General features: G+C 43.8%; 1 protein-coding gene across 5 annotated transcripts in view; it reads right to left on the bottom strand.

Moving 5' to 3' along the window:
- PRKCB (protein kinase C beta) overlaps window positions 1-19,230 on the bottom strand; it is a 309,888-nt gene that overhangs the window by 79,451 nt on the left and 211,207 nt on the right. For all 5 annotated transcript variants that reach the window (XM_029221907.1, XM_029221908.1, XM_029221906.1 and 2 more), the window contains 3 exons: window positions 14,111-14,267; window positions 12,789-12,923; window positions 6,750-6,846 (listed from right to left, as the gene is read on the bottom strand). In XM_029221907.1, coding sequence (XP_029077740.1) covers window positions 6,750-6,846; window positions 12,789-12,923; window positions 14,111-14,267 — 389 coding nt within the window. The remainder of the gene's footprint in view (window positions 1-6,749; window positions 6,847-12,788; window positions 12,924-14,110; window positions 14,268-19,230) is intronic.

Genomic DNA, 19,230 nt, shown 5'->3' with positions numbered 1-19,230 from the left:
CCACCACCAGGAACAGTCACTGCTTCCTCCCAGCTGTCTCTAGAATGCCTTCTTCTTTCCATCTCCACCAATACCAGCTGTCATCATCTCTCACCTGGACAACCCACCTTGGTTCCCTCCACAGTGGGCTTTACATGTAGTCACAGTGATCTTCCACTTCTTCATACTCAACCAAGTCACCACCTGCTTAAAATGCTTTGGTAGTGACCCATGATTTTTAGGATAAAAGACTTCGGTGATTTCACTGGCCCAGATGGCCCAGTATGATCAGGCTCTACCTGCTTCTCCAACCTCTGCAACATTTTCTCGGCTCCTTCTTCCCTGAAACACAGCTTCGTCCTCCTTTCACATCTTTGAGTCCCAGTTCCCTCCCACTTCAGGGCCTTTGCACCTACTGTTGCTCCTGTGTGGATGACTATTCTCTCCCTTTCGCCAACCTAGTTACCTCCCGCTCCACGTTTTCACTTCCTCGGGGAAGCCTTCCTTGATTCTCTCTGTCAGGATGGGCTGTGCCTATGTGCTCCCTTCATCCACCTCACTTCCCATTTACACTGCATGATAACTGTCTGTTCACTTGTTTTCCCCAACAGACTGGAAACCTGCCAGGGCAGGGAATATGTCTCATTCTCCGCAATTGCTCTGACAACTAGCACACTTTCTAGTTAAATATTTTGTTGGATAAATGGATGGATGAGGCCCATGTTTGTCCTCAGTGCAACGGGGTAGGGGCCTGCTGCTGTGCGCAGCAGAATGACGACTCAGAATGGCAGCAAACGCTGTGAAAGCAGGGGAGAATAGGAGGCCAGAATATTTGCGATTGGAGTCTAAAGTGGGGGATGTCTTGTAGGACTGAGCCCTTAACCTATGGGGTCTGCACTAACTCCAGGTAGCTAGCGCCGAAACTGAATTAAATTGTAGAACACCTAGTTGGTGCCCACAGAGAAGTGGAGAACTTCTTGGTGTGGAAAACCCACACACTTGGTATCGGAAGTATTGTGAGAGTGTCAAGTTTTCCTCTATAGGGTATGTAGTTTTTAGCGTCCAGCTTCTTTCACTCATCCTAATGGCCTTGAAATTCACTCATGCTGTTGCTTGAATCAGTGATTTGTTCTTTGTACTGCTAAGTAGCATTCACTGTTTACATTTATTCATTCTTCTGTTATGGGCATTTGTGTTGTCTCCACTTTTTGGCTGCTAACAAGGCTGCTGTGAGCATTCTTGGTCCAGTTATCTTGTAGTAAAGATATGTTAAGATTTAAATGTCTCTGGGACGATCAAGTGTAAATAAATACCCAGTAAACAGTTGTATTATGTGGTTTTCGGGTTAAGAAATGACATAAGAACTGGAGACAGGGACCTCCCTGGTGGCACAGTGGTTAAGAATCCGCCTGCCAATGCAGGAGACACGGGTTTGAGCCCTGGTCCGGGAAGATCCCACATGCCGTGGAGCACCTAAGCCTGTGCACCACAACTACTGAGCCTGCGCTCTAGAGCCTGCAAGCCAAACTACTGAAGTCCGCACACCCTAGAGCCTGTGCACCGCAACTACTGAACCTGCGTGCTGCAACTACTGAAGCCTGCACGCCTAGAGCCTATGCTCTGCAAGAAGAGAAGCAACCACAATGAGAAGTCTGCACACCGCAACAAAGAGTAGCCCCCACTCGCTGTAACTAGAGAAAGCCTGCACGCAACAACAAAGACCCGACGCAGCCCCCCAAAAAATCATAAAAAAAACCCACCCAAAACTGGAGACAGATTTGGGGGTTAAAGCCTAGAGGGGGTAGTTAAAACCAGATCATTAGGGAAATTGCAAACAAGAAAAGAGCCTCAAACAGAAGTTGCATTGCTTTTTCAGGGCCATGTCCTCCCATAATCCCAAATTCTCACCCTCCAGCCCCCAGAGATTTTCCCAGGCTATCCTGATCCAAACATATCCCTCCCTCCCTCCCACCATCCCTGCTTTATTATGATGTCTCCCATCTTCTCTGAGTCTCAACTCAGGACCCACCCACTTCACACACTCCAATCTCCAGCCTGTGAAGATCCACATCCTGACTGTCCCTGGTCCCCAGTCTCCGTTCCAGCCCTGAGGTTTGCTTCCATCCACCTGCAGGTCCCAGCACCCCCTGCCAGTGGAGCATGGGTGAGGTGCACACACTTCCCCATTCCTCCATCTGACTGCTTAGAGGAAAATTTTTCCCAGTTCTTCAAGGAGCAGCAAGTGTCCATCAGCTTGATTCCTCAGTCCTTCAAGCAACCTTCTCTCCTCTGAATTCCACGCTCCATCTCAATTTGCTTATGCGACTCTTCTCACAGTTACATGCTATAGACCGAGAATGTTTGTGTCTCCTGAAAGTTCATATGTTGACATCCTAACCCTCAAACGTGATGGTATTAGGAGATGGGGCCTGTGGAAGAGATTAGATCACGAGGGTGGAGTCCTCATGGGTGGGATTAGTGCCCTTATAGAAGAGGCCCCAGAAGAGTCCCCTTGCCCCTTCTGCCACATGAGGACATAGTAAGAAGAGGGCCCTGGGGACTTCCCTGGCGGTCCAGTGGTTAGGACTCTGAGCTTCCACTGCAGGGGGCGTCTATCCCTGGTCAGGGAACTAAGATCCCACATGCTCTGGGCGTGGCCAAAACAAAACAAAACAAAAAGAGGGCCATGAAGCAGGAAGCAGCCCCTCACCAGACAACGATTCTGCCGGCACGCTGATCTTAGACTTTCCAGCCTCCAGAACTGTGAGAAATAAATGTTGTTTAAGCCACCCAGTCTATGGTATTTTTGTTATAAGAGTCTGAACTAAGACAGAATGTTATCTCAGCCTCTAGATGCTAGATCAGAAGTCTAATAGCCTTATCGGTCTGGTCTGCACTAATATTTAAATTAGTTGAGATCTGTTAAAAATCAGGAGATGTCCTACAAAAACCCAAATCCCAGCTTCTTCTAAAGAAGCAGATCTGGCAAAACTGGGCCCCATCCATACGGATGGGGCTTTTAGATGGGACATGGGGTCTCCAGTTGACCGTCATCACCACCACACCCTGCTGTCTCACGCTAAGCTTTTCCCCCTTCTTGTTACCTTCTCAGTTCTAAAAACATTTGGGACAAGAACCCTGTCCTGTGTTCCTCCGAACTCCCATGTCTCCCAGCGGCCTCGCGCCTAGCAGGTCCTCCATCAAAGAACAAACATTTTTAAATTGAGGCCCAAATTTAAATGATCCTCTATCTTGCTGCGTTGGATACGGCTTCAGAAACAGGAATACACTAATGGTTGCCTTTTCATGTCTGTAATTTAGAGCCCTAGGACTTGGTGCTCAAAGATAAAGCAAAGAGACACGCTTCTGAGCAAAGAGCCCTGCCTGTTCCCAGACTGCGCTACGGGAGAGTGAAGGCGTCCCGGCTGCCTGGCTCCAGGGCCCCATCTCAGATGAGGAATGCCTTTCTTGGCTTAAACTAACCTCCACCCCTACAAGGAGCTCCAACGGCACTCCCATACCCAGCAGTGGCGGGAGACACCTCTGTAGGCTAGCGGTCCACGTAGATGCTCCCTAACCCCCAAGCAACCCTTCCAAAGACCGAAGGAGCAGGTCTTGAGCTTTATTTATTCCGGGGGGTGGTGAGGCAGGGAGAGGGCTGCTAAGGATAATAACCATCTGACATCTGAATGATATGACATGCCAGACACTGGTTTAAATGCTATCTCACTCACTCTTCACATAACCATGGGAGGTCAGAAGAGCCATGATACATACGGGTGGGGAATCAAAAGCTCAGAGAAATAAAGTCACCTGCCTTCAGCACCCAGCAAGGAAGGGACAGAGCTGGGATTCCAATCCAGGCAGGCTGGCTCTCGAACCACCTGAACAGAATAGGCTACGCGGCACGCATGTGGCTCCAGGTATCCAGCCAAGACCCCTGGGCCCTCTCCTCTCTATACCTGGGGCTGCTTGCCGCTTCCACCTGTGACTCTGCCTGCAGGCTCCTTTCCTGGTTGCAGGAGCAAGCACAGCCCACAAGCAGGCCAAGTTGAAAGTGCTGGCAGGTTAATACCCCTGGAAGCAGCCTTCAGCCAGTGATGGGAGGGGAGCTGGTGGATAATACTTCAGCTGCCTGTCCCTTGACTGCAAACGCTGCGGCCCGGTTAATCCCCGGCAGGATTAAACCCCAGCTGCCCACAGTGGTAACTTGCTGATCAGACATACTTTTCCAGCTCCCTTCCTTTCCCTGCCTCACTTTCCCACTGCTCTCGATGCTTCTTGGGCTCGCCTCCCAAAGAAACCACCTGCACTTGAATCCTTATAGTCTGTTTCTGGGGAAACTCAAAGTTAGACAATGACCAGCTGAGGGATATTAGAAAGTTGCTTAACCTCTCTGGGCCTCAGTTTCCTCATCTGTAAAAGATAAAGGGGGATGATAAAGGTACTGACCAGTCATGGTGGTTGTAAGGACTGAATTAAATGACTTAATATTTCTAAAGCACTTAAAACAATAAATGGCACATAGTAAGCACTTTATTAAATTAAAAAATTCTAAGCTTGTCAGAAGACCCATTCTGAACCATGCAAAATGGAGTCTTCCCTTCCCTGGCCCATCGGCAAGGCCACAGCCAGACAAAAGTCCCCAAACAGAGCCTCCTCCAATGTTCTGAAGCATACCATGTGTGGTAACTTCACCAAGCTCACCCTACCGTGAAATTCTATTACCCCAATTTCTGCAGCTCGATTTTACTGTCACTCAGAATTTCTCCAGATAAGAGGCTTGAAAGTAATTTCTGAGTCATTCTGGGGGCTAATTGGTTATTGCACAGGGATTACATTTCTCACGTCCAAGGTCAACTGAAATTCCTCTATGTGTCTGTGAACAATTTTCGGTCTCTTGGAAACATTTTTTTAATCAACAAACTATGGTGTGGAGCAATTACCACTCAGGCATAAGCAAGCATTTGCAGGCTCTTGCGGGAAATACAGGACACATTTTGTTGCACGCAGATAAAACAGTCCTTTCCTTCAAGCCAGTAACTGGCCCAGACAAATGCTCTGTTCATGTAGGAAATGTTTTCCTGGGTGTTCTGAAATGTCACCCTGGCTGCCCTAAGACAGAAGAAATCATTTTGCAAAACTGAGACTTCATTTTATACAAGAAAACACTGGTCTTGTTTTTTTCACCCACAAGAGGACATTTTTAACTCGGCAGCAAACGGACACCACTCCATCAGAAAGTTGAAGGAAGGAGAAGAAAAGGGTTCTCTGGAAGGCCTGCCCTCCTGTCCTAAAACGTTATCACTGTCCAGGTCTCGGCTCTCCTAGGAGGGAAAGTCCTTTCATCAACTCGTTTGGGCTTGAGCGAGCTGCTCTATAAGGATGAACCTCAGTGATCAAGTACACTGGAGAATGACTGTTAAGTCCAAGGCTAACATGTTTATTCCACTTGTTTCCATGAAGGGAAGTCCCACTGGGTCAGAACCATCACCAGGTTTTACGGAGGGCACAGGCTCAAGACAAGGGTCAGTATACAAGTATGAGTCCTATCAAGTTGAGGGGACACTAAGATGGTTCTTGGAATAAATGCCAAAACCCTTGCTAGAGTCAGCAGTCCTTCTACTCTGACCCCACCCACCTCCCAGCCACACCGTGAACTCACCCTTTGCTCTCTCTTCTCTACCGACGCTGGCCTTCTTTCAGTGTCACAGAGTTGCTATATAACTCCCCACCACAGGGCCTTTGCACCTGTTCGCCTTTCTGAATGGAGTGCTCTTTTCCCCTCTTTACTTGGTTAACTTCCCTATTGTTTCCTCAATGACTCCTTCCCTGCCCTCTCAGACAAGGTTACATTTCCCTCTTGTATCTTCTCAAAGCGCCATGGGCCTCTCTTTCACAGAACTTCACCTCGTCATATTTTGCTTCTATTTGCCTGTGTGATTACTTGATGAATAACAATGACAGTAACCTATTTCATTTTAGCTATTTTATACGTTTTTCAGAATTAGTAGGCCATCATTGCTCATCTAGAATTGATGATTTCCCATCAGACTCAGTATAGTAAGTTTCTGTGAACAAAATAATGTGTTTTCCCTTATGAAACTACTTTAAAATCACTCAATACACATATAACGAAGGGACTCAAACCTATTTTCCCCAAAACGTTTTCTTTGTAAAACTGGGATGTCCTACATACCTACTAGTCTCATGTATGGAGTCTATTTGGCTCCACAGAAGGGAAGGGGCTTATCTGGGGTAGAAGCAGACCAGCGCTATGGCCCAAGGTCAGAGCCAAGGGCTCTTAATCTTCGAGAAATGCATCCATGGGTATTTCACGGAGTCACCAGCACTATCAATTCCATTTGTTAATACAGCACCATCCTGCCGACAGATCCAAATCCAGATTCTATCCCTCAGCAAGCCTACTTGACTGAGCTTCCAAGATATCTCTACCCTGTCCACTGCTTTCATTCATCATTACTAACATCCCTGTCCAAGCCACCATCAAAATGACCTGGGTAGTGAATGAACACTCTCAAGGAAAAGTCTAAATCTGAATGAGGACAGGCAGGCAGAATGACTTTACAAGGCAGGGGACATTTAACTGGGGTCTTGAAGGATAAATAGGAGTTTTCTGGAAAGCAGAACCACATCGCAAAGGCACAGGGTCAGGAAAGGCCTTGGTAGAAACCACACCATAAACAAGAAAAACAGTACAGAGGCAGACTCAACCGGTTCCCACTGATGCCGAAAGAAAGACATCTCACCTCAAATTTCTGCCGCAGTTCCTCATTGCCCTCACTGCCTTCCGGTGGCACAGGTACGTTGAAGTACTCGCCTTCTTCCTGGCTAAGTAACTTAAACCTAAAGGGAGCAAAGGAAAGATAAATTCCATGACTCTACTTAATATAATTTTGTTGATTAGGATAAGGGAGGGAAGTCTATAGAAAGCTCTACTTTAAAAACATGTGTTGACTACCAAACGTAAGGTAAAGAGCTAGTGGGAAGCAGCCGCATAGCACAGGGAGATCAGCTCGGTGCTTTGTGACCGCCTGGAGGGGTGGGATAGGGAGGGTGGGAGGGAGGGAAATGCAAGAGGGAAGAGATATGGGAACATATGCATACATATAACTGATTCATTTTGTTGTAAAGCAGAAACTAACACACCATTGTAAAGCAATTATACTCCAATAAAAATGTTAAAAAAACAAAAACAAAAACATGTGTTGAGGGTTTTTTGTTTTGGGGTGTGTGTGTGTGTGTGTGTGTGTGTGTGTGTGTGTGTGTGTGTGTAGCCAGGGACACTATGTATTTTTATAACCATCAGAAACACATCAGAAAAAAATGGGTTTATAGGACGCAAGGTTCTCTGTCTCTCTAAACACACACAGACACACATAATTTTCTTGATTATATCATTCAGTGTTTCTACCTACTTTTTTTGGTCCATTATGTGCTTTCTGATTCTGAAAGAATGTTGAGGATCTCCCACCATCAACGTATTCCTATCACGCTGTCCCAGCATTTCTATCCCCTTTCACATGCTGCCACCCGGCCATCCCAGCACTTGGATGACTCTGGACTTGTCTCACTGACGCCGTTTTTCTATGCAGAAACCTTCCCAAAGTGCTCGGTAGTCAAGCTCCTGAGAAAGTACACAAGCCCTGGAGTCAAACTATGCCTGGGTCCAAATCTCACCTCTTCCCTTGCCTCTTTGGATAACTGAAGCTAGGTAGGCCCTCTGAGCCTCGATTTTTCTCATCAATAAATAGGAATAAAAGTCTTTTTCATAGGATGACTGTGAAGCTGAGACATGATGATGCATGTAAAATGATAAGCCTGGTGCCTGGCATTTAGCAAGTGTTCAATAAAAGGTATCATCATCATTGTTACTGATATTAATATTACTATAATAAACAAGATGGTTTCGGTTTGTTTCTAGACCACAAAGATGTTTCCATCTAGTCAGACTGAGATGAGTGTGAGGAAGGAAAAGGGACACTCCCAAGGCACTAGAGTCAGCAGGGGGGAAAAGAACCCAAAACTCCTCACCCCCAGAGACTTTCTAACCAGAATTTACAATTTTCATCACAATTTTTTTCTCCATTCACAAATCTTCCTAGGCAAGCTTCTAAAAATAGAGAGATAGGTGACTCAAAGCAGAGATGACAATTTGAGCCTGGACACCTCCACATTTAATATTCAGTGCTCATCTTCCAAACTGCCAAAGAAATTACCTAAATAAATACAAAAGTAAGAGAACATCTGTATCTTTGCTGGGAATCAAGAAGGGTGTTATACACACAGCAGGGACTTCCAGAAAGTTCTGCAAATTAAAGTATTAGTAAGAGAGCACGGAGCAGTGTTTGGCAAAATTCCTCCAGCTTTGTGGATTTTGCTAAATCTGGATGTTATTTTTGACAATGTTTTTCATTAAATCGTCTTTTCAAATAATAACTTCACTTTAAAAAGACACTTTATATCTCTTCTTTGTAAAGAAAGCCAACAACACTTGTTACAAGCAGAAAGTATGTATCTGTAAAAAATGAAGCATACGCAAATCAAAGCTACTCAAAGCCAAGTAGATGGTGTTGCTTACCAAAGGCTCTGAGACTAATACCTGCCCCTTTTATTAAAATGGGGGATCAGCAAGCAGCAAGGGTTAAAGAGTATTAAGGATACACCAGCGCCCTCTGAGACTTTCTCTGCAGTAAACTCAAGAACTGAAGCAACACCAACAAAAGAATAGTTTTGGGACTTCCCTGGCGGTCCGGTGGTTAAGACTCCACGTTCCCAATGCAGGAGACACGGGTTTGATCCCTCGGGGAACTAAGATCCTGCATGCTGCATGGCGCGGCCAATAAATAAATAAGTAAGTAAGTAAGTAAGTAAACTAAATTAAAAAAAAAAAAAAAGAATAGCTTTGTCAGGATACAATTCAATATGGCTGATGCCCCAACCATGTACTACCTAAGCCATTTGGGGCCCCATACTTTGGAAAATACACATCAAAGAGGATTGACCAGCTGTGATCAGCCAGTGGGAACCTCAACAGGACCCCACTAACAACCCTGGAACAGACCAGCAGGGACTGGACGAGGGTCAAAAATTCCGAACTATATTCAGCAAGTACAGGACACGTCAGCACCTGGGGCATTGGTTAGAGCATGGCACCACCACCTCACGATTGCTGTGGCCAGTATGCTGTCACTATGGCCTCCAAATACGGACAATTGTGCCCATTAGAAAAGAAGAGCAGGAACCCCTTCCGACTTTGAGATGCACAAAACCAACAGGGGGAAGATGCCCCTCCATGGGGCAGTAGGGCTGCCTGCCGTGCAGCTGACTCCAGCCGTAGCCCTCTCCCAAATATCTACAGGACCAGGACCCTCGATCCAACAAAGAAGATCTCCAAAAAATACAAAAGGCTCCTTTCTCCCTTCATCTGGATGTGAAAGATTAGAACAGGGACACTCAACATTTCTGTGTTCACCCTTCTATAAGGAGGGCATGTGGAAAACTCATTAAAATAAAGAGAAACGATGAGGAATCAGATTCCCATGAAATAGAACTGGTGCCAAAAGAGAGAAAATTCCAGAAAATATCTAACTCATATTTTCAATGAGATCCAAGAGGTTGATGCATCTATGAAGCGGCAACAATCTGAGCTTAGGAAAGACTACTTTCAGAAGAAAAATATAATTAGTAAATTTTAAAATCCATAGGAGACAGTAAACACTAGGATGGATAATTCAGAAAACAACTAGTGAATCAGTGGATAAACTAGAGAACTTTTTCTGGCAGTTGGCTTGATATTTATTATATTAATCAGAGTTGAATGGAATGCTTTATGTATTACTAAGAAAAAAATGCATATTACCAGAATTAACCTACAACATCAAAGAGGGGAATATTGCAACATACATTTCAGCAAAGATATAGTATTATCCTTCTTACATAAAAAGTTCTTCTAGGGCTTCCCTGGTGGCGCAGTAGTTGAGAGTCCACCTGCTGATGCAGGGGACACGGGTTCATGCCCCGGTCCGGGAAGATCCCACATGCCGCGGAGCGGCTGGGCCCGTGAGCCATGGCCGCTGAGCCTGCGCGTCCGGAGCCTGTGCTCCGCAATGGGAGAGGCCACAACAGTGAGAGGCCCGCGTACCGCAAAAAAAAAAAGTTCTTCTAAATTAATAAGAAAATGATAGGCAAAACACCGGAAATAGTCACTTATAAATACAAAAAAAAGGCAATATACAAATGAAAACATTCAACATAATTAGTAACAAATGTATGTATAATAATAATAAATATTTATATTATAAAATAAGAAAAGTATATATAAAAACGTGTATCATATTATGTATATTATGTAAATATGTATAATTAGTAACAAAATATGTATAGCCTTTGCATCATCTTTGAAATTTATAATACCAGATGTTGACAAGTGTGAGTGAAATGAAAAGTCTCACACAGCATTGGTGAGGATGTAAATTGACTGAAAAAAATTACAGAACATTATGGCAAATACTTGAATAATGCATATGGTCTCAAAGCCATTGATTCCAGGCTTAGGAATTTATTAGGAAATAATTAAAGCCATGCCCAAAGGTTTCACTATAAGTATGTTTACTGTAGAATTATTTATATAGGTAAGCATTGCATATCTTATAATAAGAATATGTAAATATGTAAATTGAGGCTGATCTATAAGAATGGACTATATGAAGCTACTAAAAATGATGTTGCCTAAGATTACTGAATGATAGGGAAAAGGGTTCATAATGTATTGTTAGGTGAAAAATGCACACTGCCAAACAGTATGGACAGTAAGTTTTCATTTTTGTTTCATACACACACACACAGAAAAAAACTCTAAAAATGGTCAATAGTGATTATCTCTGGGCAATGGGATCCCGATAATATTTTGTTTGCTTATTTATATTTTTCTAATAATTATTCAATTAATAATAATGACTAACACTTACTGAGTGCCTACTATTTACCAGACACTGGGCACTTCTCTTACATTAACTAATTTAATGTCACAACAATCCTATGACTTAATTACCACTATTATCTCCGAATGAGGAAAGAAGGCACAGAAAGGCAAAGGAACTTGCCCAGGGGTACACAGCTAGGAAGTGGTAGGACAGAAATTCTAAGCCACGACGTCTGATTCCAAAGCTTTTGTTATTTTTTGTGTGTGATAAGACCAAAACATGACTATTAGTAATAACAAAAGAAAGCTTAAAGAAATATGACTTTAAGGTAACAATGCTTTAGGATAATCTGTTCAGCTGCAGAAAAAAAAGAAAAGAATGAAATAGCAAAGGAAAAAAATAAAACCTTTAGAAACAGAAACACCATGACAAAAATGGAGAAATTAAGACCAAACGTGTTAAAACACTTCCGTATGGAAAAGAGGAAAACACTTTCAGAATAACGTTTTCTTTTTTCTTTTCTTTCTTTTTTTTTTAAATCCAACAACATGTCACTTTTTACACAAAGCCAGAGGACTTGGAAAGACTGAACATGGAAGCTTGGAAAAGGATCGACTAGGCAAGAGGTCCCTACAATTCTGCAACCAAAGTGGACAGGTTAATTCTCTCTGTGTGGGACAGTTTCTCCCTATATCTTCACATGGTCCATTCCCTCACCCCCATCAGGTCTTGGCTGTATGTCACCTCTTCAGAGAGTCCCCTCCTGAGCACGCTATTAAACCACAATGTCACCGTCCCCTGGCAGTCCCTACCCCTGTTTCTTGCTTACTTTTCTCTATAGCATTCATCAGCATCAAACACTATTTTCTACTATTTTGTATCTCTAGTGACCAGAACGGAGTGGATCCTCAATATATTATTTGAATAAAAGCCTACAATAAATGTGGAGGAGAGACAAGGAAGTTGTAAGGAGGACGATGGAAAGGATGTGAGGGCCCAGTGATCCATTCTCTTTCTTGCTAAACCAGTTTGATTTTGATTGTCTTTCACTTGTAACTGAAAAAGCCCTGAGCAGGGACCATTCAGAAATGAGACAATTTCTCTTAAAGAGATAGGAGCACCCCTAATGACTACTTCTCCCAAAGTTCTAGTGCCAAGGTGGGCCATCTCTTCTGACTCCTTTACTCAGGTAACTGGGAAGGAAACAGTTGCCAAAGAGGACTTATCCAGCCTCTCTGATGGGAATATTGGGGAAGGATTTTTTGCCATTAGAAGGGAATAAAGCAAAAATGTCAGAACAAAGGAGATTTTGCAGCTGACTATGACAAGCAACCTTCCAGCACTTTTGTGACCAGGCTTGGTAAGCAGTCCCAATGAAGAAGCATCTTCTTAAGGGGTCAGAATCTGACAGTGGATTACACGTATCTTCTGGGTAAAGCGTGAGAGCCCTTTTAGTGCCCATGGGGCCTGTCAAGCCATATAATTGTGTAAAGTGGGGCAGCTGTAAAACAACAGGGACTGGTGAGGACTGTGGCAAATAGAAAATCCACATCCTGTCTAAAGGGGGTATTAACTATTCAACTGTCCTCATTTTTGCCCTCTAGGTCCAGATTTTTATGGGAAATGTCCTGATTTTGAAAATATTGGCAACTAATTCTTTTTTCTTTTCTTTTTCTTTTTTTTTTTTTTTTTTGCATGAGGACTAAATAAAACCATCTATGAGGCAGAGCCAATCTACCAGCTTTCCCTTTGTGATTCTGCTTTAGTTTTTCACATTTAGGAGAAAAAGGGAAACAACATACTTGCTCCCACATTTTGATGGACCAAGCTGTACTGTTGCTTTCAAAGTGAAATTTCCCTTACCAGCCGTCAACACCAGCTTTCTGCAGTTCAGAAATCCCAAACGACAAAGATCCCATGAAGTCATTCCTGCTGGTCAGATCCCAATCCCAAATCTCTACAGACAGTCTTCTGTCTTTGTCCGACTCTTTCAGCTGGCTGCAAGGAGAAAAAAAGAGGTCAGTGGAGGTTATGGTGATTTCTCAAGCGGATGAAATGTACAAGAGGACAAAGCCTGAAGGTAGGAATTTTTAAGGATTACAAGCTGTTGTAAGAAACATATTCAGTTTCCTTCCATCCCAGGCAAGCTCCCCAGGGAGGTAGAGCTTTTCCTGTTTTACAGCTGTTTAAACAGGTGGAGGGCCTAGGCCAGCTCTGACAGGGACAGTTCTAACTACTTCTGCTGCCTTATGTCCTAATAGGATCCATGATGTTCAGGAAATCCTACTGACACAGTCACTGTAAGAACTATAGATGTCAATCATATAATTGTGTGAGTGTTTGCACACATGCAGGTTGAGGATGAGGCTGAGGAAATGTATGAAGGAAAGAGTCTTGATGGTGCCAGTCTAGGGGAGATTGTTCTAGGGCATGTCCTTGACTGAGGCTGAGATAGGCCCCCAGTTTTGCCCTGAGAGGGGAAAGAAGGAACGAGGCACCACAAGGAATCATGCTTTTGGCCCATGGTCCTTGAAGTCAGACTGTCTGTCGCTGAATCCTGCTCCATTTGTTGTGGGACATTGGCCTGTGCTTTAATCTCTTTAAGCCCTGTTGGTAAAATGGGGATGAAATGACCAACGAAGCTAGATCACTTAATACAGTGCTCGTTATACATAGTACATGCTCAGTAAATATCGGCTGATATATGTCATATTTGTTGGCCCAGATGCATCAAGAAGTGAACCCACATTCTTGGAGCACTAGCCACGTAAAATCCTCCATGGCAGCTGGCAGAGAGCTCCCGGCAAGCTACAGGCCCAGCATTATTCACGCACCCAGCCCTAGAGAGGTCATCCCCACACCCTATGGGTTATGTCCCATGTTTGCCAAGACCCAGAGCTTCTCCCACAATTTGCCTTCACCTAGCAACACATCACACTATTTTCCATCCCACCCACTCTCCCACACCAGAGACATTCTCAGCAGTGTATAAAAAAAAATTCCAATTTTTACTTGGCTTGCAATGCAAAAATGCAGATGGAGGGAGGAAGGAAAGGAAGGAAGGAAGGAGGGAGGCAGGGAAGAAGCGAAAGAAAGAGAAGCTGGGAGAGGACCTCCCCAACCTCAGGTGGCCCACACAACCCAACCTGCACCACCCAGGCTGGGCTGCAATGATTTTAACTTACAATCTAAATGTCTCGTTCCACTCGGGGTTGAGGGAGCACTTGATGGTTTTGGTCTTCTGCTTGCTCTCACTCTTGGGATCAGGAATCAGTTTCAGTTTCACGTAAGGATCTGACAAGCCATTAGGGTCCATAGGTACAAGGTTTTTAGCATCTCTTACTAAAAACAGAAAAAGCAGTTTTAGCATTAATAGCCCCAGAATATTTAAGCACCAGCTACTGATGGTTGTAGAACCTGTGAAAAGATCATTGGCATCACACTTACTTAACGGGAATTTTCATTTATTAACATCAACAGCTAAGAAGCGTACAAAGTGAGATAAACTGAAAAGATGTAGACTCTGCTCTATATTGGGTTAAAATTGATTTCTGACTTTCATACAGCTCTCCCCACTCTGTCCCCTAGATTAACTGTAAGTTCTCTAATCTTATTTTCCAAAAAGTCTACAAGATTGGCTTCTTCCATCTAGCATAATGCTTTCAAGGTTCAAACACACTGTACTTCATTTATGACTGAGTAATACCCGCTTGTATGGACATATCAAATTTTGTTTATCCATTCAACAGTTGATCAATATTTGGGCCATTCCCACCTTTTGGCTATTGTGAATAGTGCTGCTATGAACATGTGTATACTCTGACACAAAAGGTCACATATTCTATGATTCCATTTATAGAAAACATCCAGAACAGGTAAATCCAAAGAGACAGCAGACTAGTGGCTGCCAGGAGCTGGTGGGAGGTGGAATGGGGAGCTACTACCTAATGGTTATGGGGTTTCCTTTACAGGTGACAAAATTCCTTGGAACTAGATAGAAATGATGGTTGCACAACACTGCTCATGTACTAAATGCCACTGAATTGTACACTTTAAAATGGTTAATTTTATGTTATGTGCATTTTACCTGAATTCAAAAGGAAAAAGCTAAAAGACAAAGAGTTGCCCTCTAAACCAAAGTGCAACTATTTTCCATGTAGCACCCATAACCAGTACCCAGACAGCCCACAGAGAGAAAAAGAGCAGCATTACCATTAGGCTCCACCCTCAACCAACAACGCTCTGGGTAAAGGAGGCTTAGAGAGGGGAAAGGAAGCAGAGGTCAGCAGTGCAGATGCAACTGGGAATAGGGAGGATAAGGTAGAATAAGACATCAACCTGGAGAAATGGGAAGAAGTTAATTAGGAGTCAGTTCAAAACCAGTAATGCAGGCAGCCAAGGGAAGGAATGTATTAGCAGACTCAATCAGGCTGTCTGCTAGAAGGCTAATAGATAATGACTCCTACCAGGAATGCAAAGACGGTTCAACCTTAGAAATCTATTATTAAAATATTCATCATATTTATAGGTCAAAGGAGAAAACCATAGGATCACTGCAACTAGCTAGAAATAACAGGAAATTTTCTTCACAGGATAAAGGATATCTGAAATAATAGACACCAAAGTTAATGATAAATGCAATCCCATTAAAGTCAGGAATAAGACAAAGATACCCATTACCACAGCTATCATTCAACATCTTTTCTAAGTATATCATAAGTGTAATAAGATAACAGAAACAGAAATGTAGGGGTAAAGTATCCCCCATTCCCTGCAACCTTTGCTTCCACCCCCATCACCTCCTACCTGGTGCTTATCATCCAGCAATTACACTACTTTCTTTTTTATTTTTTTTTTGTGGTACGCGGGCCTCTCACTGTTGTGGCCTCTCCCGTTGCGGAGCACAGGCTCCGGATGCGCAGGCTCAGCGGCCATGGCTCACGGGCCCAGCCGCTCCGCGGCATGTGGGATCTTCCCGGACCGGGGCACGAACCCGTGTCCCCTGCATCGGCAGGCGGACTCTCAACCACTGCGCCACCAGGGAAGCCCTACACTACTTTCTTAAACTCAGTTTCATGTACCCCACGATCTTATGCCACTTCCCATTTTCCAGTTCATTAACTCTAGTACCCCACTGCTACAGGCCTTCCATCACCAGTCTATTGAGCACAATATATTTTCTCTTTCTCCCCATTCCCTCTTGCCTTTACTCCATTCACCCCCAGTTTAGAGTTTTGGGTGCATTATAATCACTCCCTGAAACTACTGTCAACTCCCTTACTCCTCTTTCTTTCCATTTTATCTGACAAACACAGCCTTAGTTAAATTCAAATATTTCCCCTTTATTTTCCTACATGCAAGCAGCTAACCACTGCTAGGGATGGGAGTCAGGGGAGGCTCACTTGCCTAAGATCATATAGCTAGTAAAGGGTTGAGACTGAATAAATGAAATGAGGAAAGGGCTGGGTGGACTGTCTGAGGAGTGACAAGGGACCCCGGGATGCAAGTTGTAACTTATTCTGCATTGACACTGTTCTGCACTCTAGTACATGGCCCTTCCTTCCATTTATCCACAGGTTGAATTCATGTTCCACCTCAGCTTGCAAGTTGTATCTCATTTTTGCACCAAAAGCAAGAATTTTTCCTCTTTGATTTGGTTAAGCTCAATAAGCAGGTCCCTGGGGCTTCCCTGGTGGCGCAGTGGTTGAGAATCTGCCTGCTAATGCAGGGGACACAGGTTCGAGCCCCGGTCCGGGAAGATCCCACATGCCGCGGAGCGGCTGGGCCCGTGAGCCACGACTACTGAGCCTGCGCGTCTGGAGCCTGTGCTCCGCAACGGGAGAGGCCGCGACAGTGAGAGACCCGCGCACCACGATGAAGAGTGGCCCCCGCTTGCCACAACTAGAGAAAGCCCTTGCACAGAATCGAAGACGCAACACAGCAAAAATAAATAAATTAATTAATAAAATCCTACCCCCAACATCTTATTTAAATAAATAAATAAGCAGGTCCCTAATGTGTTAGGCATTCTGCTAGGTACTGGTGACAGGGGCGCCAACATAAGATGTTGATCTTGTCCCCAAGGGATATATAAAACCAAATTTATTCAAAGTACAGTTGATTTCTAATGAGACAGTAGCCAGGTCATATAGTATAGTGGATACAGGGCTATAAGGTGCCAGGGTCTGCATCTTGCCTAGCAGGTATTTCACATTTTTAAACCTCAAATTCTTGATCAGTGAAATGGAGATAATACATACCTCACTGGGTTATTATAAGAGTACAGTCAGACAAGGAATATACATGTTTAGCACGGAACCTGGCACCTAGGGAATAGTCAATAAATGCTAGCTATATTATTGCTATTTCACTGTTCTTAAAATTCATATGCAGTGCCCCTTGTACCACATTTGTCTATTTTTATTATGAAGACTTAACCATTTCCAGACAGACTGATATTAAACAGAACCACTTGTGGTTTTCCTTCTTGAGAATAATGCATCCGACTTTTCCATTTGAACCCTTCTAGAGGAATGCTCCTCAACCCTCAGCGTGGATAAGGGTCACCTAGAGGACTCGTGAGACACATATTCCCACAGATAGATTCTGATTCAGTAAGTCTGGAGTGACACCTGCTCATTTGTTTCTCTATCAAGTTCCCAGGTGATGCTGATGCTGCTAGCCCACAGAGCACACATTAGGTAAAACTTTCCTAGATGATATTTCTTAATATCCCCATGCATTTCCCCCATGGAATACAATCTCCAACTGTTACTTTCATTTATTGAGCCTTCCAAGGAAAACAGCATGTGCCAGTTTCTAGGCTGGGATCTTGGAATGACACATCTATCACTCTAGGGAGCTGCATAAAAACATGGTCTGAGATGCTCTGAAGTGCAAGAAACCTGTCTGTCTGGTTGATTGGCAACACACATGCAAGTGGAAACAGCGTCTTTCTTCAAAGACCACGCTCCCTCCCCTGTCTTATGAACTGACACCACAGGACAATCACCAGGACATTCCTCTATTTAAATTTGCAACCTCACAGCTCTTTCAGAGTGCTCTTTGCAGGACAAGTGTATGTTGTATTCTTGAGCCAATCTCATAACTAATGGTTTAAGGATGACCTCTCCCTGGGCATCTACTTCCCCTGAACCAAACATTCCTAACTGAGGCATGACTCCATCTTTCCCCCAACTCTTATAGAACCCTTTCTTCTACTTCTGTCCTTTTGGGTCTCTCCTCTACCAAAGGGGCCAAAAATTTCTGTGGAAAGGTACGGAACAGAATTGATTCTGGGACTGTTCATATCTCCAAGAGCTCTGGCTCCTAGAGCCACTGTATCATGAGCAGTTGACAGTAGCTGCAGGCTAAGATCCAAAGGCCTGTCCCTCCTGAAGCTTTTCAAAGTACAGTCATGTTTCCCAGCAGCAAGAGAGCTGCATATGTATCGAGAAAGCAAATCTCTCTAGACCACACTTGGCGAGACTGACTTTGATTTTTCTTGATAAATGTTTCTTTACTATCTTTGTTGAAATTCAGCCAGCCCAGATGGTACAAAATGCTTCACACAAAGCAGAAATAGCAACCTTCCCCCCTGGTGGAAGTCTGCTAAGTGCACAGGAGAAAAGTGTCCCAATCAAGAGAACATTGCTTGCCTTGGAAGTGAAGCTGGCTGGGGGGTAAGATCTGGCTGTTTCCATCAAAGGGCCTTCAGAGCAAATGAGGCCTCTGCATTCTGGTGCAAGTTACCTAACACGGTGCTGAATCCATAAAAGATAGCAGTACTGTTAACTATTTTCCTAAGAATCGTTCTTCACCAAGAACTTTCCTAGTCTTTTTTTCTGAACCAACTATTGGAAAGTCTGAATAACTGTGTTGCTTTATAGCCATTAACCTACACTGTGTGAACCAGGAGCTTCTCTTTATTAACTCCTTTTGAAGGTCCTTTCTTCAACATCACGAGTCCTCATTTGTCCTCACTACATGTCCTCAGAACAGTTATTCAAAGCAACACACACCAACATTAAGTTATGTTTGAGGATGTTGGCAATGACAAAAAGTAGGAAATAATCTGAGTGCCCATCAACAGGGGAAGGGGTAAATAATCTACAGAATATTCACACTGTGAAATACGAGGTACATGTCAATAACACTGGGCTATCTACATGCACTAACATGTTGAAGAAAATAGCAAGATGAAGATAGACAATTACAGTATAATGCTTCTTTATTTAAGAAAAAGGTCTGAGGACATCAGTGGTTCAGCTGATGAACTCTGGATCGGGACTGTGAATTAGATAAT

Source organism: Monodon monoceros, unplaced genomic scaffold (genome assembly GCF_005190385.1).
Source record: "Monodon monoceros isolate NGI ecotype Baffin Bay Population unplaced genomic scaffold, NGI_Narwhal_1 Super_Scaffold_13, whole genome shotgun sequence".
Taxonomy (NCBI): Eukaryota; Metazoa; Chordata; class Mammalia; order Artiodactyla; family Monodontidae; genus Monodon; species Monodon monoceros.
The sequence above is the reverse complement of the archived record's forward strand: the minus strand, read 5'-3'. Positions and strand labels throughout refer to the sequence as shown.